This window comes from Acanthochromis polyacanthus, chromosome 4 (assembly GCF_021347895.1).
Source record: "Acanthochromis polyacanthus isolate Apoly-LR-REF ecotype Palm Island chromosome 4, KAUST_Apoly_ChrSc, whole genome shotgun sequence".
Taxonomy (NCBI): Eukaryota; Metazoa; Chordata; class Actinopteri; family Pomacentridae; genus Acanthochromis; species Acanthochromis polyacanthus.
In genome coordinates, this window is record NC_067116.1 from 41,582,855 (window position 1) to 41,602,837 (window position 19,983).

At 40.5% G+C, this 19,983-nt stretch overlaps 3 protein-coding genes across 4 annotated transcripts in view; all 3 read left to right on the forward strand.

The window, feature by feature from the left end:
• The first annotated feature begins 8,093 nt into the window (after positions 1-8,093).
• On the forward strand, positions 8,094-12,276 carry haus8 (HAUS augmin like complex subunit 8). Its single transcript, XM_022220502.2, has 10 exons — positions 8,094-8,200; positions 8,581-8,645; positions 8,967-9,031; positions 9,249-9,375; positions 9,743-9,853; positions 9,945-10,048; positions 10,193-10,351; positions 11,007-11,148; positions 11,633-11,774; positions 11,953-12,276. The coding sequence occupies exons 1-10, from the start codon at positions 8,136-8,138 to the stop codon at positions 12,077-12,079; spliced, it is 1,107 nt and encodes a 368-aa protein (XP_022076194.1). The 5' UTR covers positions 8,094-8,135; the 3' UTR covers positions 12,080-12,276.
• Positions 12,277-12,636: 360 nt separating this feature from the next.
• sac3d1 (SAC3 domain containing 1) lies at positions 12,637-17,585 on the forward strand. 2 transcript variants are annotated; one of them, XM_022220505.2, is made up of 4 exons: positions 12,637-12,729; positions 13,354-13,774; positions 15,117-15,399; positions 15,725-17,585. In XM_022220505.2, exons 1-4 carry the CDS (start codon positions 12,701-12,703, stop codon positions 16,189-16,191), a joined length of 1,200 nt encoding a protein of 399 aa, XP_022076197.1. In that variant the 5' UTR covers positions 12,637-12,700; the 3' UTR covers positions 16,192-17,585. The 2 variants fall into 2 exon arrangements, with proteins under 2 accessions (XP_022076197.1, XP_022076196.1); XM_022220504.2 differs by having other exon boundaries at positions 12,683-12,729; positions 13,351-13,774.
• A 121-nt stretch (positions 17,586-17,706) lies between these two features.
• Positions 17,707-19,983, forward strand: part of cpamd8 (C3 and PZP like alpha-2-macroglobulin domain containing 8) — a 46,650-nt gene continuing 44,373 nt past the window's right edge. The window contains exon 1 of the mRNA XM_051947459.1: positions 17,707-18,458. Coding sequence (XP_051803419.1) covers positions 18,373-18,458 — 86 coding nt within the window. The 5' untranslated portion in view covers positions 17,707-18,372. The remainder of the gene's footprint in view (positions 18,459-19,983) is intronic.

Below are 19,983 nucleotides of genomic sequence, written 5' to 3' on the forward strand. Positions count from 1 at the left end.
GGAGACAGAAAGAGATGATCTTCATATAATTTAATGGCTGACACCAAATGAGTGAAGTTTTTTTTTTGGAAGAACTGTGTGAAATCAGTGCCAAACGGTGCTATTGGACCTGTTTGACAGTGCTGTAAAACAGGCTCAGCTGTACATTTCACTGATAAAATATGTTTATGATCTGAGATTTGCATCCTCGTCCCAGTTAAAGTTAAAGAAGGTGAAGTGATGATGTGTGCTGTTGAAGTGAAAATAAAATGAGGGCCATGGAGAAGGTAAAAAAGAAAAAGAAATTTGTCCCATCTGTGTCTAGTCAAATAAAAAATATATAAATTCATGTATCTGATGTGACTTGAACATCAACCAAGTGTGCATTAGTCTATAGTATCTAAATTTTCTACTATTTTCAAGCAGTTTAGTAAAATATTCTTCTAAATATTCAGATATTATCAGTCTAAGTGGTCAAACACCTTATTAAAAGCTTCATATTGCTTTTTCTTTCAGTTTGTGTCTTGTATATAAAGTCCAGGATTAAGTAAAGCAATTTCAAAGAGCAGAAACGCATAATTTAACGGCTGATTTCCCTTCCAACTAAAAACAACTGTTGACAATAACCAAACCAAAGTTATTCATCATCACCGCCCACTGTTCCAGTACATGCCTGTTTCCCCGTCACCCCTCTGGACCCCTCCCCACGCCCAGCCGCAGCTCAGACAACACTAAGCCCAGCTAGCTACTCACAGCCAGTGGCTAACAGCTTCAGACAGGCGTGGGAGCGGGGATGTATCCAAGCAGGATCTGCCCCCAGAGCTGCCAGGTCAGGCAGGACAAACAGGGGCTCAGGCCAGGAAACGAGGCCCTCTGCCTCAGGGCCCGCAGCCTCTTGCTAATCCCCCTCCCAACCCGCCCCACCACCTCACCAAAGCCTCCCTGCACACCTCTCTGCACCTCTACACTGTCAGTACGTTTGCGCATTTGTTTCTCAGCTACACGCAGAACACCGTGCACTGCACTGCACGTTTTCATCCATCAGTATTCACATTTTTCTGTGTGCAGTAAAAAAAAAATCTGTTACTTTCCTCTCTGACAAAATGACCACATCAATATATTTTCCTTCCAAATGGTGACGCTTTAACAGTCTAAATCGTTAAAATAGAGCCTTATAAAACCCAGCTGTTGAAGACTGGAAAAAAATTGTCTCAATTCTGAAACAATAGTGGTTAAAAACAGCTGAATAGTAGAGAACATCCTGCAGCTAAAGTCTGCTGATTGATGTTCTTAATGACAACAAAAGTAGTGACTGAAGCCAACTGTGACTCAGATCACAACTGTGGCCTCACATAAAGTTATTTTGTCTACAGCTGAATAGAAAGTTTGCAAATATTTGCCTGAGTACACTTTCAGATATCTTGTATTTCGTTTCATTTTACTCTCATTCCAGAATATTCTTGGCTTCCACCCCGAATCATACACACAACATTTAACCAAGCAACAAAGCATTATAATGATATGTGTAACATTGTGATTACAAGGCTTATGTATATCTAAACATATGCTAAATGAGAGTATTTAAAGTTATCATAATCAGTGCAGTCTCCATTCAACCTGACTATGATGTTATAGCATCAGAATTAGCATGAACATCACCCACAACTAACTATGATTATCTCTGATACATACTGCGGCTAATACAGTATTTATTTGGTATACCAAAAGTGAGGTGCAAAACTATTCTTTTTTGTTGTGTGAAATGTTGCATCACTTAGATATAGGGCATTTTACTTTCACCTGGAACAGATTCAGTCCACTGATTAGATTTTGTGTGATTACTGGAGCTGGATTAACTTCATGAGAGGTCCAGGAGCAAAAATGCGTTGCTGAGCCTCTATTGAACCCTTTATTGTACCTATCAGTTGCTTTTATTTTCCCAGACACCCTGAAACCGACCTGTACTACAGCCAGATTTCTTTGTTGATTGTTTTTTAATGGATTGCTTGAAAAAAATCTGGAAACAATTTGGTGGTGGATTATTAGTTTTCAAGCAAAAATTACCCTAAATTCATGAATACCAGCCTCTCCTGTCTGAAAAGTTGCTAGTTTTGTGGTTTTCTGTAATATTAAAATCAGCATCTTTTGGTTTGTGACTGTGGTTCAGACAAAAAAAGGCTAAAAAGTTGATATTCTACAAACATGGTTCACCAAGAATGAAAAATGCACCTTCAAACACATTCTCAAATTTGCTGCCATATTCACACTTATGTTCATCTGTAATGGTTGCAGCGGTGCAGGTGCTGTTCCCACTTTTTATTTTAACTTCCAGAGCCCCCCCCCCCACTGTGTCCCAATTCAACCCACTGTCAGTTTCTTTTTTCCGAGACATCCTGAAACCGACCAGTATTCTCAAACCAAAATAGTTTGTTGCTTAATTATCAGTAAAGAGACAGAAAATGGACTGACAATTTTGTAATGGAGTTTCTAAGCAAAAATGACCCAAATTCACTAATACCAGCTTCTCCTGTGTGAAGATTTGCTGGTTTTATAGTGTTCTGTTCTGTGATAATAAACTCAACGTCTTTTGCTTTTTGATTGTTTGACACAAAAAAAAACCCAACTAAAATAAGATGTGTTCATGTTTCTAAAAGCATGAAATTAGGCAAAAATCTTTTGCTTGGCCCCTAGTCAATCCACTATTATACATTGCACAACTTTCTCACACATCCTAAAACTGATCAGCACACTTGAACCAAAAATAGCTTGTTGATTATCTGTGGATTGTTAGAAAATGAACAATTTGGTAAGTGATCAATAGGTTTTTTTTGACCGAAATTCACAAATACCGGCTACTCTTGTGTGAGGATTTGTGGTTTTTACAGTTTTTTATGACAATAAACTCTGCGTCTTTTGGATTTTGACTGATGTTCAACAAGAAAGACAGCAAAAACTATCTTTAAAAAAAGGTTTTACATACTCAGCTGTGCTTCTAAACATGTAGAATTAGCATCATTTGCGGCCTTAAACGCATTCTGTGGTTTGCTACCACATTCACGCTGTGTGCTCATCTCATGGCGGCGGTTGTTCAGGTTCAGTTCCCCTTTTTTTGATGACATCCTGAGAAGTGCAGAGGGTGAGAGGGACAGACGAAGTTGCTGAGTAAACACTTGGAATCCATTCATTCGCAAAGTGGCTCCAGGGAATGATGGGGAGGAGGATGGGGGGGGGGGGGGCATGAGAAAAAGAGGGGGAATGAAAGAGTGAGAGACAGAAAGGGAAAGAGAGAGAGACGCACACCAGAGAGCGCAACCTTTTTCTTGCTCAAGCTCATCAAGTACGGGCCAGGGCTCCTGAAAACGCAGGGATTACCAGGCTGCTGGGGCTGTGCTGGCCCGGGCCGCTTCTGCTCGCTCCTGCACTGCACGCTACACTGCCCTGCTAAAGCACCGCACATGGTTCTCACACACAACCAGTCATGCCTGCTTATGTGGCGCTCATTTCCAAAAATTCACATGGATGCTCAGCACAGAGATGCATAAAGACGCAGCCCATGTATTCATCCGTACTGTAAATGTACCCAACTTACATTACATCGACACCCCTACCTGAATCTAACTCGTGTGTGATTTCTGAATGTTTATGTTCCATTTAAGGTTGTCTGTTGATAAAATAGCCTCGACTTGACCTTTTTTCTTCATTTAAGGAAGAAAAACCCTCGACCTACCTGATGATTAAAGACACCTTCCTGGAGTTTTTCCTCCTGGACAAACAACCCGCTGCCCTCAAGACTCCCAGGAAGTCCCCCAGCCTCCAGCACTGAAGCCAAATATGCTGCAAGATGCATCCACAAGAGTGAACATCATGCCGAGGTCAAATCCTGTTAAGATAAGCACAGCAGACAATGAGGCAGTGAGCGACGCATGCATAAGGTGGAAAACAAGCTTGCCGAGTATCTAGTTCTTCATCAGTGAAAAAGTGGAAGTTATAGAGGAGGAGAAGCTAAAGATTTTAGCTTTAAACAGCATTTTTATTACAGATCTCTCAACTAAAGAGGAACAAGACAACACTGATTGATAATGTCGTTAAAGGAATAATTAGACGGGTTAGAAAATGCACTTATTTTCAAGTCAAGAGTTTCTACAGTCAAGAGATGCTTAGCTTAGCTTAGCTTAGCATAAAGACGGAAAGCAAACAAGGATTACAAAAGCTGTTTACCAGCACCTCAAATGCTCGTGTTATAGTTCAGCTCTACTCCAGTCTTTATGCTAAGCTAGCTAACCTAAACAATCTCTTCCTTCCACCTTTATTTTGGATCATTGCAAATAAGAACCAATATCATTCTATGAAGTCTGACAACTCACCATACTCCTCCTTTGATACACATATTTTTATACAGATCATTTTTTTAGTGTTGATTTAAGCTGTTTTTTCCAATGAGAATAGTTTGTTGCTGTCATAACATTTGTTGCTATTATTATAACCTACTAAGCGCTGTGCAGGAGCCAAAGAGAGAAGATCCCATCTTATTTTTCATCTCTTTTAATCAGGAATAATGCAGCCCACAGCCTCCGCTCGCAAGACTTTCTGCATTTCACTGTTCCTAAGGTCAGAATGGAAATGGGGAAGAATGCTTTTAGATTTGTGCTCCAACTACATGGAATATTTTACAGTCAGAGCTCAAACTCCAAAGGCTGGTATCTCTGAATGCATTTAAGGCTCCAGTCATATCCAGGCTTTTGGAGTGCAAATGTTTCAATTGAGAGCAAATGTTTTGTTTTAACTAATCTTGTAAAATGAATTATTTGTATTTTTTATATCTATGTTTAAATGTGATTGTGTCTTAAAACTGTTGTTTTTAACTGCATGAACTGCCATTCTTGGCCAGGAAAAAGAGATCTTGGATCTCAATGGGACAAACCTGGTTAAATAAAGGTAATAATAAAATGAGCACTATGCTATAAGTAGGGACCAATCTTTGTCCAGGCAGGTGTTCAGCCTGGAAGGTAAAACAGTTTTGACTTGAATGAAGAGGCTAAGCCAATGCTTGAAGCCCCTGAGATGCTTCACCAGGACTTCAATAATTGATGCGCTGACAAACTTTACCACATCTAATGAAGAGAGCCCGAGCTTGCGTTTCAATAATCTGTGCGTTTATTGCTCCAAAGCAATTGTAATCCAACATCCTTAATGTCAAACAGACAATTCACTAGACGCCAGACAAAGATTGGTTCCTACTTATAACGTAGCGCTCATTGGCTCCTACACGCTAAATGTTTTTACATTTGGAGTTCTGAAGAGACCCAGTGAGCAGCAGAACTGCCTAAATATTATGAAGGGAGGAAGTAAACTCTGTCCTAATACACTTCTGCTTACTGTGGTTTGCCAACAGAGAGAAGCTTAAGGACTCCTAAGAAGCTCTTCACTGACTGGTCTGTCCCTCTATACCTGGCTTCTATAACAAGAGCCGCTGAGACCAGAGCAAACAGAGGAAATCATACACCCGGCTGTCCTGGAGAGATGAGGTGGCCAAAAGGAAAAGTGCGATTGTGTTCAGAATCAGAGACCGACACTCTAAAAACTTTGGTAAATCAATGGATTGAAATGTACCCAAGACAAAGCTTGACTGTGAGATGCAAAAATACAGCGATAAGTAGAAAGAACATTGAGATTTAATTCAACTGAATGCTGCAAATATTGCTTGTTGGCTTTACAGTGTGAGACACTGTGTGTTTGAAGCATTCCTGGAAGGCTATGTGGACCAGACTGGCAGACTGGGTGATGAGTAACAGCTTACCGCAAAGAGACAAAGAGGGACACGGCTGGGTTTTGTGTGTTTATGTGAGGGGCATGCATGAAAACACATGTATGCACACACTTCTCATTTAGAACATGAATTAAAGGAGTCTCATCTCACGTTTTTATCAGCTTAAACTGTCCTCCAGCGGCAGAGCAGAGTATCAGTGAGGTCACAGTGACATAGGTAAAGCCTTTATTGGACGTCAGAGTTTCGGAGCAGAGAGGAAGGCAGGAGAGGTGGGCTTCAAAATGAGACAAGGGCTTTCATTCAGCGCCTCCATGTTTCCTTGTAACAGCTTCTTTCAACATGCACTTCTCAATCCTTCACTTCAACCCCACAGCCAGAGACTAGAGCTTGTATTTTACAGCAGAAATGTGTAAAAAGAACTCACCTTACCAGTAAAACATTTATATTATTTAATCAAGAGTCCATACGGTTCATGTCAGCACTATTAACGGCACTTGTCTCAAAGCAGCCACTGGTTCTGGCATTGCCTGGTGGTGAGAGATAGATAGCTAGCATGCAGTCACACCGCAGGCAGCCTCAAAGCTTTATTAGACAGAGAGAGAGAGGAGAGAGCCACGATAAGACCCGGCCTTTACACAGACTGATAATGTAGACTGTCACACACACACACACACACACACACACACACACACACACACACACACACACACACACACACACACACACACACACACACACACGTATTTGTGTGAGAGATTTGTTTTAGTGCCAAGTCCAAACCTTCATCATGAAAATTCATTAAAGTAGAAAAGGTCAGAATCAAATTAGTTTCACAGTTTGGATGTTGTCCAGTGAGTGAGCTCCATAAAAATTAAAAAAAATTCTCATAGAAAATAAGAATTTAAAGGCAATACTAAACTTACTTTGGAGTTGCATCATATATCATTCTAAGGACAGAGGATACAACATGAATTGCACTCATAATTTATCTTTAAAGTTTCAGATGTGAGCCCCCAGTGTTCTGTCCTGCTCTCTACCCCCAGCTGTTTATCTCTCTGTGTCTGTAGAAGTGACTGAGGACAGAAGTAGCAGACCAATGTTTACCATCCAGCACCACACCCGCTCTCCTCCCATTGTCCTCCCTGTAGTCGTAGACTAGCTTAAACAGGTGGGATCAGCATCCATTATGTTCCTTAAGACTAACGCACACAAACCACCAACTAAACTGCAAGTAACTCGCCAAGCAGACACCCTGACATGAGATGAAGATGCACACATGCAGGTACGTGCATTAACACTGTGTGGGGTACTGCTGGGTGCTACGGTTTCATGTTTTTCCCACCAACTGTCTGCAGAAGTAGCCGTCAGTTCACCTTAGTTAGCCAATTTAAACCCATGGGTTTCTTTTTATTTTTTCTCCTGATTTTTGAATTGCAATTTTGGAGGCCTAAAAACACTCAAATGTGTAAGAATTTGCACACACACATCAGTGCTGGCGAAGAATTTTATATTCTAGGGGATTTGCATAAGTGTGACCCAAAATGGCCTAAGACCGCCACCTGTAAAATTTTAAACAGAAAATTTCCAAAACACAACAGGAAGTCGGCCATTTTTAATTATGTGTCATATTTTGTACAATTTTGGATACATTTTTGCACATTTTCAAAAGCCGTAAACTCAAACAGGGTTACCCCGAGTGAACTCAAATTTAGCCAGGATGTACAGCAGTTAAAAGTTATCAAAATGCTATGCAAAAGTCTGAGGGCGTGGAGATGTCCCCTAGAATTTTGACAATTCGCCATGAAACAGGAAATGCTGTGCAACTGCAAACTTTACATTTGTGATCAGAGTCTGGCCCTAATCACATCCATACCCCGATATACACTCCCAGTTGCAGCACCAGCTGGTGGACATGCGTGGGAAAGTCGAGCCACAAGGATGCCAGGACTTGACTAACGCTGCCTGCAGCTTTAATTATTAGAATTATCACTAACAACAGCAACAACAATAATCATCATAATACAGTCCCAATTACATTGATTTCTTTTTTCATCAGTTGTTTTTAAAATGTAATAAAAAATATTTCTTTAGCTTGATTAAAAGTTAATGACAACAATAATAATCAACAAAAAATAGAATAAAATGAAATATTTTATCGCCCATAGTTTATGGCTTTTTGTGTGGCTTTGCTGCCCTCCAGTGGTCACTGGCGGTAACTGTTATGTAAAGTGACCAAAATTACAGATAATCTGTACTTCCTGTTCCGCCTACAAAATATATTTTTCCCTTTTCCTTTTCATGAAAGGCGGGCGGTGCGGAACGATAGTCTCGCTCCTTGTTTCGCACGGTGTATAAAGTCGACATACAGGCGGTTAGCTTCAAAACTATCATGGCGTCGAGAAGAATAACAACGGGGCCGAGTAGTTTTAAAAGTGCCTTCACCGACGCGAAGAGGTGTTTTCTGGAGTTTGTTTTATTGAGTTTTATGTTTTAAGCGCCTGTCGAACAATTAGCAGGTTTTTTTTGCAACTTAAATATTTAGGGAAAGTTGATGTAAAAAAAAACCTTGTGGCTCTGCCGTTTGAGTTAGTACAGTATATAGCTTTTTTTTTTAATTTAACAGTCACTTCACATTTGGTTATTAAGTAGGCTATTAAAGCAATAATTGTAGTTGTTATTGTGATTTTTGACAACAAAGCAGCTTGACAGTAGCTAAGCTAACAGCGTAGCTTCTGACTTACCTTCCTGTGCTAGCTGTTTACTGGCTTTGGTGTTTATGACTTTCCTTCTCATTTCTGCGCTATTGATTTGACAGCCATTCCTTTTGTTCTCAGCTCGAAAACTGCCGGCACTGCAAGTAAAGCAAACAACAGTGGAAATGGAAAGAAAACTGTTAAATGTAAGTAATTACGCAAATTCACAATGCATGAATTTGCTTCTTCTAAAAGCTTTACAGGGTTTGGCTTTACCAACCCAAAATCAGCTGGATTTGTGTTAATGATTTATTCAATAATCCATACAGGAGAAGTACCAGAATAGTAAAGTATATCCGAGTACGTCAAACTTGCCTTATACTTAACTAGGCCCCCAGTGTTTTTGATAGCATTTCCTCAGTTTCAGGCATGCACTAATATGTTGATTTAGGGACAACAAAGCTGAATCAATTTCTTTATTTTTCCCCACTTTTTATTGATATTTTAACATTTCTGTCCATCTTTAGCAAGTGGGACTGTTGTTAAGTCTCGATATATGCAGGCTGCAGCTGAGAAGACATCTCTTTCAAAGGTAATGCTTTGTCTTTTTCTCTTCTGTCTTTTTATTCAATTCACACATGGACGATGCCAATATTCTCTGAATGAAATTTTTCGCTTATCAAGTATTGTTTACTTCTGCCTCCCTCATGTCTGTTCAGGCCGGGTATTTTGATTTCATTCTGCCTGCTGCTATCACACCTCTGATCTCAGGCACTTGTATCTCTTTACATCCCTATAAAAATCAACAGAGTAACTCATTGACCAATGAGTCGTTTGCTGCACCACTGAGACCTGCTTCACCAAAACCCAGCGGTGTCAAACCAAAAGTGGGCACTCCACCGAGACGCTCAGTGACCCCACGGACTCTTGCAGCATGTAAGTAACTCCTATGGGGATCATAGTCAATGTATGCGAATTCCTTTTGAGAGTTCACTTGTCATTTTGGTAGTGTGAATGTAAATTAGTATGATAGTTGTAGTTAATTGTAGTAAGAGTTATGTTTACTGCTTTATAGAAGGTCTTTATTTTTAAACTATGATGTTGACACTGTCGACTGATTCTAGTTGAATTAGTTGTTGATATCCTGCAGAGAAATCCAGCAGTGCACAGATCTTAATACCCTCAGCCCCAAAAAGACAAGACAGGAACACCTGATGTCTCAGTGGAGGGTCGTCACACTGTGACATTGTGTAAGCGAAGACTCTAAATGATGTTCTATGTATTTCTGCTTCTTTCCTTATAGCAATGACGCCACGTGAAACTGAACCTTCACTTCTTGGGAAAAGCATTCTGCAGTCCACTTTCTCAGATGGGCACTGCTTTCGACCTGATTTTGATATTTCAGCTATTAAAGGTAAAAACTTATTAAAACCCTTGAAATGCTGGGAGTTGGTTCCAAATGGTATTGTGCTGTAACGTGTTTTTCTTCTACCTTTCTGTCTAAGAAAAAACGGTGATTGAAAACACGGCAGAGCGTGAGAGAAACCCAGAGAATGAGAAGAGGCTCATTGAAATGCAAACATTTCTGCTGACCTACCTCACAGCTAAGGTTAGTTGATCTATCAGATATTGTATCAGATACATGCCTGGAACCTGATTTCAGTGCATCTGCTACATTCAAACTGTGTCTAATAAAGTTTTTAAATAAAAACATCTGAGTCCTTTGTAATGCCCCTTTCTGTTCTTATTGGAGATGGAGCACAATACTGCAAAACTCAAGGCTGAGGCCGAGGTGAAGATCCTGCAGGCAATGGAGGAAGAAAAGCTGCTGCATCATGAGGTCAAGGAGAAGAAGCGCCAATACCTCCTTGCAGAAAAGAAAAGGAAGATCAATGAGGCGCTGGATTTGCAGGTGAACAAACTCTCTGTTGTCATGAGCTTTTTTTTTATTAGCATATACTGTGTTGCATAATCGGACAAAAAAAAAACACATTTTCACGTTCTTGACCATGACTTCAATTACATATTGTGATTATTTGATGTTTTTTTTAAATAATAATAATAATGCATTTTATTTATATAGCGCTTTTTAAAAACTCAAAGACACTTTACAGAGATAGTTAAACATAATCAGAGACACAGAATACAGGATAAAACAGAAACAGTAGGGAAATACAATATAAAACAATAAAAAGTTGTGATAGTACTAAAATTAAAAAGTTGAGGTAAAAGCAAGTCTGAACAGATGGGTTTTGAGGGTGGACTTGAATGCCGCAACAACCATGCAAAACTTGAACCCAGAGCAGACGTGCCATGTTGTTATTGAATATATTTTTAAAATGTTCATGTTAGATTAACATCATGCAATGACTGAGACTCTGGGGTTGAATTGCTGCTTTTGTATACTTTTGAGGCCTGCTGGGTCACATCTGTGTTGACTAATCACTGCTAACTGGTGGATATTTTTAGTATTTTGAAAGGTAAAATAATGTATATACTGTGCATGTGTGTAATCGACAGAATGAGTACATGTTTTACATCCTACTAATATTCTCATTTTCTATCAGATTGCTACATTGACTCCTGTAGCCGAGGCTGCCAAGCAGTTCACAAACGACTACAAGTCTTTCGCTACATCTGTTGACACCACCAGACATGAGCTGCCTGTCAAGAACTTCTACATTAACGGGGACAGAAAGGAATTTCTAGGTTGGTATTACTATGTTTAAAAGTTCCCTGAGAATAGGTTACACAAAACAACACTGACTGCTGCATCCAGGCTGCGTGTAAATGTTTTCTTCTTATCCTCATCTATGATGTGATTCTTACATTAGTGAATTCTAAATGGCACATGGAATGTTCAACACAGTCATGTCCTCTTCACATCAGATACTGAAGGACAAACAAAACAAACACAGTACTCTGTAAATATAATAATCAGTATTATTTGGAATTTAGTTCATGTCTGTATGCTGTAGGACCTTGCTGGTTTGTATAAAGAACCTGGTTTTCAGATTCTTTACAAAAAATGTAATTATAAGCGATATGCTTCTGGACAAACTCATTAAAAGTAATTATTCTACATAACATAACTAGTATCTGCTCTTGAAAACACTAAACAACATGTTTTGTGGACGTTCCATGAAGTGTTGATCCTCGTTGTGAAAACTCTACTTGCATCTGCTCATTTCAGATAAAGCCGAGTCTTGCCTGAAGGATTGTGAGAAATTGCTGATGGAGTGCACAGAGGGAGATCATAAGGACAACAGCACATCTCTAGAGTGCCTGAAGGAGATGAAAATGACATCAAAGGACATCAGTCAGCAGCTGTCGGGGTAGGCACATAAGTGAAAAGTGCTGTATATACAATCACTGAATCAGCTTTTTCATTATTTATCCCTTTTTTTATTCCTTCTCAGAGGTTTCTACAGTACGATATGGTTGCTTTGTCATAACCTTTAAAGGCCAGATTGCTCTTGTACACAGTGTTTATTGTGTTTTCCATTTTCCCAGTTCATTTTCAGAGCTACTGGAGCTGTCATCACTGGTGTGCCGTCATACAATCCACGTCCAGCAGGCCACAGAGGAAGAGCAGCTCGGCAGTTCAAGAACCAGTGAGCTCTACTGCCCCAAACAGTGAACACCACCACACAGCATGGGAATCACAATACATGCACTTTGAATACCCCCCCCCAGTTTGTTTGATGTGGATGTTTTTGTAGCTTTTGTGTTTGTTTTTGTGTCTGTGTCTCTGCATTTTGAGAAATTGTAAAATGCTGAATAATGACTGATGCTATTTTATAGGTTTAACGTTTTCAATAAATAGAATAAAATATACATTTGAGCAGCCATTGTGTTTTAATGAAGAACCAACATTATACAGGACAAAATCCTCAAGTCTCACTGGCCACATCGCCATATCCAAGTGAGGGAAAGAACAAGTGGAATAGAAGCAAATAGAGGGTAAAACCACAAACACGTAGCTCAAAATGATTATAACAGTAATGCTAAATAAGTAAAAATAAATAAATACAGGGTAATGGAGAATAAAATGAACATTTAGGCAAAAAAAAATCATAGGCGATTAAAAAATAGAAATAGACGATTCAATTCAGCACGAGAGACGGACTAATATTTAGAAACACTTCTGCTTTAACTTCATAACATCCAACTCCGGATGTGACGTTTGACCGAGTCACCAGTTTCGTGACTTTTCATTGGTTGATACTGAAACCGACGACCTGCCTATTCTGAAGAACCAATGAACCGCAGGAGAGCTGGACGTCGCATGTGAGTACAACTGTGGTGTTTATTTCACATAAACTCAGAATTCCGTAAAAACGGGTGGACAGCGACAGCACTTTATTTGTATTTTAACCGCTTGGTTTGTGAAAGTTACGTGTAGTTGGGTTAATACGGTCACTTCCGAGCGTTGTGTGGCGTTGTTGCTAGCTAGCAAGCTAACTGGTTTGTAGCTAATGTTATTCATTAGCATACTAGTAATAAACAAATAAAAAAAGATTAAATTCACAAGTAAATTATGGAAAAACAAGTGCGTGTTGTGGAGCAGGCCTTGAGAACTCACAGATTGGATTTTAAAGCGCTTAGTGAGATTAACTCGGTTAGTTTCCAGTCTTTTTGCAGCATATCCAATGCAAAAGGTGCAGAGGAAATGAAAGTAATTACTGTTTCAAGATCATAAATTAAAATTGAAATGTGCTTTTGAGTTTGCTTTACCAACGTTCCACATCAGTGTTTGCATAACAGCATCTAGAGATTGTCATGTGTTGATGAAGGCCAGTGCAAGAGCTGTTTCTTTTTTTTTTTTTTTTTTGCCAGCTTTTGTGTTGTGGATCTGTTTCCTTGCAAAATAAATAAATAAAATAAATAAATCAAACCGTTTTCCTCAAGCAGCTCTCACTCACAGAGGAGGGGTGCACCATCAGGAGGACAGTGGAGACAGACTAACAAAGACCAGTGGCAAGATGAAGGTACACCGCAGGTTAGAGAGGTGGTCGGAGAGCAGCAGAGACCCAGACAACATGGAAGAGAAGCAGGGCCCAGAGGGACCTGCCAGACCATGTGTCCGGCTCGCGAGCTTAGGGACCGCGAGGCTCAGAACCGCCTCCACCGTTTCGAGATGTTACCAGGCACAGAGAGAGATCGGCGGCCGAGAGGAGACCCTCTGCGTGCCGTCAAGGAATACTCCAGACCAGCTGCTGGGAAAGACTCGACAAACCCCACTGAGCTCCGACCGCCTGCTGTGCTGCTGAAAACTGTGCGTTACCTTATAGATGAAATTACTGCCCCCTCTCATCAGCATCCGTGGACTGAGGTCAGTAGTATTTACACACCTCTGCTCCTGTTCTCTTTATGTTTTTGTCAGGAAAAACTGTAAATCATGTACACCCCCTGTCAAAAGTTTTAGGACACTTTCTCATTCAAATAAAGTAGAACCTGTCCTACAACTTTTGACAGGGGGTGTATCTACCAAATTTTGTAAACATATGCAGCACATCAGGCTGAACAAAGAAGTCAGTGACAGCCACATTCCAAAGCCAACAGGAAGTGAGCTATTTTGCGTTGAATGTCAGATTTTGCCTATTTTTCATTTTTTTTAGAGCGAACTCCTCCAAGGAGGAAACTCCAATTCACCTCAAATTCGGCCAGTACAGGAGGCCTTAATGTTATTAAAATCTTTTTCCAAAGTGAAAGGGCGTGTCCGTGGCGGCCTCTGGAATTTTGATCCTTCACTATGAAATTTCAAATGCTGTGTAAATGCCCTGAACATGCTCCAATCTGCCTGAAACTTTACATGTATGATCAGAGTCCTGCCCTGATCACATCCATATGATGAAATACACCCCCTGTCAAAAGTTGTAGGACACGTTCTACTTTATTTGAATGAGACGGTGTCCTAAAACTTTTGACAGGGCGTGTATTTTGAGAATTCTTCACGTAGAGATGAAACTAATGCAGCTGAAACATAATTAATGTTTGTGTTGTACTACAGAACTCAGTAATGTAGTTGGCACAACTTCGTGCAAAATAAGATAAAACTTAAGCAATCTTGAAGGAAATTCTAAAAAATACAGTGCTTGGTATAAAATAAAAGTGATTAGAGTTGAAAAAGTAATACTGGCTATGATTCTGAGGTAGTAAAGTAATATCAAACATGATAGTGTTCATTAAATTGAAATATCACACTTGATAGAGAAATAATGCAAATGAAATTGTAATGGTCGATGTGCTAAAGGTATTCTGCACATGAAAACAACATGTATATGCAGAAAACAAATCTTTGTATTACAAAGAAGACATAACAGGACCATATAGCCGTCTTTTAATATTTGATTTTTGGACCTATAGTGTAATTTTTTAAAGTCAGAACATCTTGTGTAGATAGCACCATTTTTGGAAACTGGATTTATTGTGATCCCTCTTGCTAAAACTCAGTATCCATTATGCTACCATGACAGCTTTATCTGTATTGCAGCTGAGATGAACAAAATCATCATCTAATGGCTCTAAAGTCTGTTGTAATTAAACATCTGGTAGAAAAACTGAGTGGAGTGTAATTTTATTGGCTTGTAAAACTGATTCTAATTTGGCTGATTAGTTAGAAGCCCAGTAAGAGCATTTCAGGTTACATAAATGCATGTGTTCTTGCCTTCCAGGTGTACAGCTTCGTCTTTGATCGGCTGCGCAGCGTGAAACAGGACATGATCATCCAGAGGGTGTCTGGGTCGGACTGTGTGGCCATTTTAGAGCGGACGGTGCGTTTCCTCATCTACGCTTCCTACCGTCTTTGTGGCGAACCGCTGCGGCTCTACGACCCTCGCATCAACGACACTCACCTGCAGGAATACCTGAGCTGGCTGTTAGACTGCTACGCGACTGGATCAGAAGCACACCCCAACCAGGAGGAGTTCCAGGCTCTCGCTTTGCTGTACAACTTGGGTTGGTTTTCATGTTTAATACTCGCTGCTCTGGTGTATTTCTATGCACTGAAAATGTCATATACTCAGAAGTTACGCAGTAGTGTGTCATAAACACAGACTAATGATGCAGAAATCTTACCTGAATAAGACAATAAGAACAATAAAACTTTAAATATAGACTGATTTTGTCAATATCTTACTCTTTTGCTCACATTCTGACATTTTTCTCTGCTTTTTACTCATCTCAGCAGTTTAAAAAAATGTTACTTTGAAAGATATTTTAAAGGCTGTTCACCAGCATGACATAATTTCTTCATCCTTGCTGTTTTTCCTCGGCTCTCCAGGTTCAGCTCGTGCCACGCAGCACATCATGGAACTCCCAGAGCGACTCCGCAGCACTCCAGCCATCACGCTCGCTCTTTCCATCAACCAAGCGTTTCTGGAGCGAAACCCCGTCCGTCTGCTCCGGTTGGCTCGCAGGCTGAACTTCCTGCAGACCTGTGCGCTTCACCGTCACCTGGCGGCGTGTCGCAGAGATCTGCTGCTGGTATACAGCCACGGATTCAGCAGCCGGAACTGTCGCTTTCCACTGGAAAGACTTTCTCAGCTCTTGTCTTTGGACACGTTGCTCACAGCTCAGCTCTGTCAGACGTACGGAGTCGAGGTGAACCAGGACAACCAAGTGGTTTTCTCCAAAGCTGCTTTCTCTGAGCCAGAACAAGGAAAACTGCACTGTAATCTGTATCACAGCATAGTGTCTGAAAAACAGAAAGACCTGACTGTTCAGAACATCATTCACGGCTGCGCTTGAGACAGAAAAAGAGTAAAAACAAAGGGTCATCATAGGGAAATGGTCTGTTTCTCCTTTAGGCTCCACAGTGACATTTGCAGGGAAGTGAAGTCTTGTTCATATTTCTGCTTAGTCTGACTTACTGGATGCAAGCTGCAGCTACAATCCTGATATTTCAGGTGGCTTTCTCCATCCCTATCTACACTCTACATGATTTTCAGAAACAGTCTCACTCCAGCGACATCCTCCAAGCAAGCAACCTGCCACGCTGAAAGTTTTATGGAGGCTTTAAGGATAATGAGGTGCATAATTTCATGTTTTGTTTTTTTTTGCATTAATAGGGAAATTATCTGTTTGTTCCACATAGAACTCTCAGTATAATATGGAGGGAATTGAAATCTTTATCAGACATTTCTTGACATCATATTTCTGCTTAGTCTGACTCAGATTGTAGGTAGAATCCTGCCGTTGGCTGTGCTTTTCAGGTGGCTTTCCCTTCCCCGTCTGCAATCTAAATGTTAACTTTTTAAAATCCGTCTCACATCAACAATAACTTCCAAGTGAGTAATCTTCCACGCTGAAAATTAAAAATATTGTTGAGGATTTTTATTTTATTTTTTTAGAGTAGTGAGTTGTAGGGAGGCTTCAAGTAATATGATGCTTTTTTTTTTTTTTTTTTACGTTAATCAGGAAATAGTCTGTCTGCTCCACGTAGAACTCAAAGTGAAATATGCACTTGTGGGCATCGTATTTCTGCTCATCTGGTTTTGCCCTTTTTTTTTAGGTGAATTAGCAGTTTTGATCACAGTTCCCTCATTCCTGCATGCAAATGTTCCACCACAACTTTTCTTCCATCATTACTTTTAGGGAACACCAAAATCCAGCCATGGACGTAGCACCACAAACAAGAACGAGCATTTTATTTTCCCTACAGCAGAATGAAAATGAGATGCAGCAAGACTACGAGTAATGCGAGGGATTATTTGGTTTTCGTAGGAAAACGGTTTGCTCTTCAGAGAGTTCACTGAAATTTACAGGGAATTCAAATCTTATTCTCGGACACTTGCGAGCATCAGATTTCTACTCATTTAACAATTTTACTGCCTCAAAGATTGTCGTCTGAGCCTCTTTAGGATGGATTATTTCTCTGAAGCCTAACACCTGTTTGTTTTTATCAACAAAATGTGTTTGATTTTTAAGAAACATGCCTCCGTTGTTGTTGAGCCAAAGGTCTGCTGAGCAAATGTCAACTTACTGTAATGACTTTAAGATGTGAATTACTTTTATATCGCTGCCTGTTATTGGTTATATTGAACCGTTTGAATATTCTGTTGGTATCATGTAATGTTTTGTGTTGATTTATTCTCCAGAAATGCAGTATTTTGGAAACATTTCAATAAATCTTTGTTACCTCAGAGAGCTGACTTTTACTTGAGATGGTGCACTAAGGCACATTGGCCACTGGAGGGCAGCAGAGATCTGCACAAGGCATCACTGCAGAAGGAGAAAAATAAGTGAAGAAAGTAGATACAATTACATGCGTTGTGTTTTTGGAGTTACTTGAAGTGTAATGTTGTTTTCAGATAAATGCAGTTAGCTGTAGGGGGGTGGATTTTGTGACTTGTGAGTTGAGCTGGAAGCCTGCAGGTAATTTACAGTCATGCTCTTGCAGCAGAGAGGAGGTATTAAAGTGGATGAAGCGCAGCCCCTTGACTCTGCTGCAGGACCAGGACGCACAAACACGGAGATCCCCCTGAACCACCGGAATAACGAGACCTGCACGGATTATTTTGGATCATTTTCTTTTCGTCTTTACGGTGACATTTGTGCGGCGCTGAAGTGGGAGGACACTTGGATTTGTAATGCTGAAATATGAGAGAACGGAACCGGGGCGGGTGAAGAAGGCACATGGGAGAGGACTGTTCGTGCACTCTGGGCTCTAAAAGAAAAAGAAAAGGATTTTTGGCGAAGAAGTGTGTGTGTGTGGGGGGGGATGATTACAACAAGTTGATGTTTTGTTTTGTTTTTCTGGTTCGGGACAAATCTCTGCAACACCAAACAATGGATAGATAGATTGAGCCGAGAGGAGCTGCAGAGACGTTTCATTTAAGTTTTTGCATCAGAGTGTGTAGAGGATCTCATTCAGAAGAAGAGGAGAGAGAGCAGATATCCAGAAGAATATCTCGGTTTACTGGAACCAAAATGTTGCGGTTGTCTTTGACAGCTTTAAGTCTTTCCTGGACTTTGCTCCTCTGTAACGTGAGCAGAAGTTGTGCGCAAGACAGACAGTAAGTAGCCCGGGTTTGCATGTGGTGACTTTGGGTCAAATGTTTGCTCAGCAGTGTGAATAAAAAGTCTCTAAACTTTCAAAAAATATCACAGAAAATGATATTTACGGTTCAGTTTTTACCTTTAAGGTTTTAATGCAATTTTGAGTAATATTTCCTGCAAAAACAAGGTGTTCAGTGTGAATATGTGGGTAATTTTGTACTATTTCAACCCCTTGGCATTTATATTTTCATTCACAGCTGTGTCACACGCTGAGCAAACCCTGCTCTGCTGATTTTGTTGTAATCACCCCTGACCTGTGCATATAAATAGACAAATTCCAGGTACATTGATGCCATCAGTCAGCTGCTTCAGGGGTTTAATTCTAAGAGTTAACAGCAAAACTTTATGAGCATTTCGTCCAGGGAAAGGTAAAGAGTGCAGCTGCAAATTTACAATCAGATTTGGGCTTGATTTGTAAACTAGAACTTATATTTTTGTGTTCAACAAGTCTGCTGAGGGAGAAGTTTGGGTCTGAGAACATAAAACCATGTGACCGACTGCTGTTCACCTACAAAGGAGAACACAAATCCTTCTCAGCTCTCAGAGGACCAAAAGTTGGGCAAAAAAAAAAAAACACAGTAAGATCTTGAGTACATGGAGTCATGTGACTGAAATACGCATGGCCTCTACACCACCTGATCCGGACTCATCCAGGAGCTGGTTAAACTCACTGTAGATCAAACACACAGACTCAATTTCCTCGTATTATCTTCCTCCTCCTGAAGCCTTATTTTCCAGGGAGGGGGGGATTTTCTCATGACTTTCTCTCTCGGGAAACTGCTGTTGCCTCCGGCTGTAATGCTGTAGTGCCGTAATGCCAACCACCTGATCCCTCTCTCGTGCATGCAGTTGGGTTCTGTGCTCAGGGCTTTGCTCACCCCTAATTTGTGTGATCTTCGGTTGGATTTTTTTGGGAGGCGAGTTGGCCTGTTTGAAGGCATCTTGGCTAAAAAAAAAAAGAGCTGGACTGAGTGCAATCAAGATGTTTGATTCAAGAACTCCTGCAACATGTGGGTGGCACAAGTGGTTTAGAGATGGATTTCGGTTCCTTAAATCAACACAAATGCTTCAAGTTCCCAAACACAGCTCATCCCTGCTCCACACACCCCCAACTCTGCTCATTCAGTACTGCAGAACCACTCTAACAGCAGCATCTATTATTCTAGCTTTGGTACCTGTGAGATGCTGCCCGTCTCCACCAGACGTCCAGATATTCTTTCCTCCAAATAAAGCTTCAAATTGGGCTTCTTTTTTTTCCTTTTTCCCCCTTTCAGACCCTGTTTATTAGCATCAAAGAATGACCTTTGCTCTGTGACCTCAGTGACAGGCTCCTTCCCTCAATTAAATGTCAGAGTGACTGTGTGGAATCCCAGTCGTTATTTTTTCAAAAACAGACGCCAAGCTTCTGTCAGAGGTGCCAGACCACCCAAAGAAAAACAGCCGAGCAGAAAGTCTACTGGCCGTCAGGTACCTTCCGTGTCC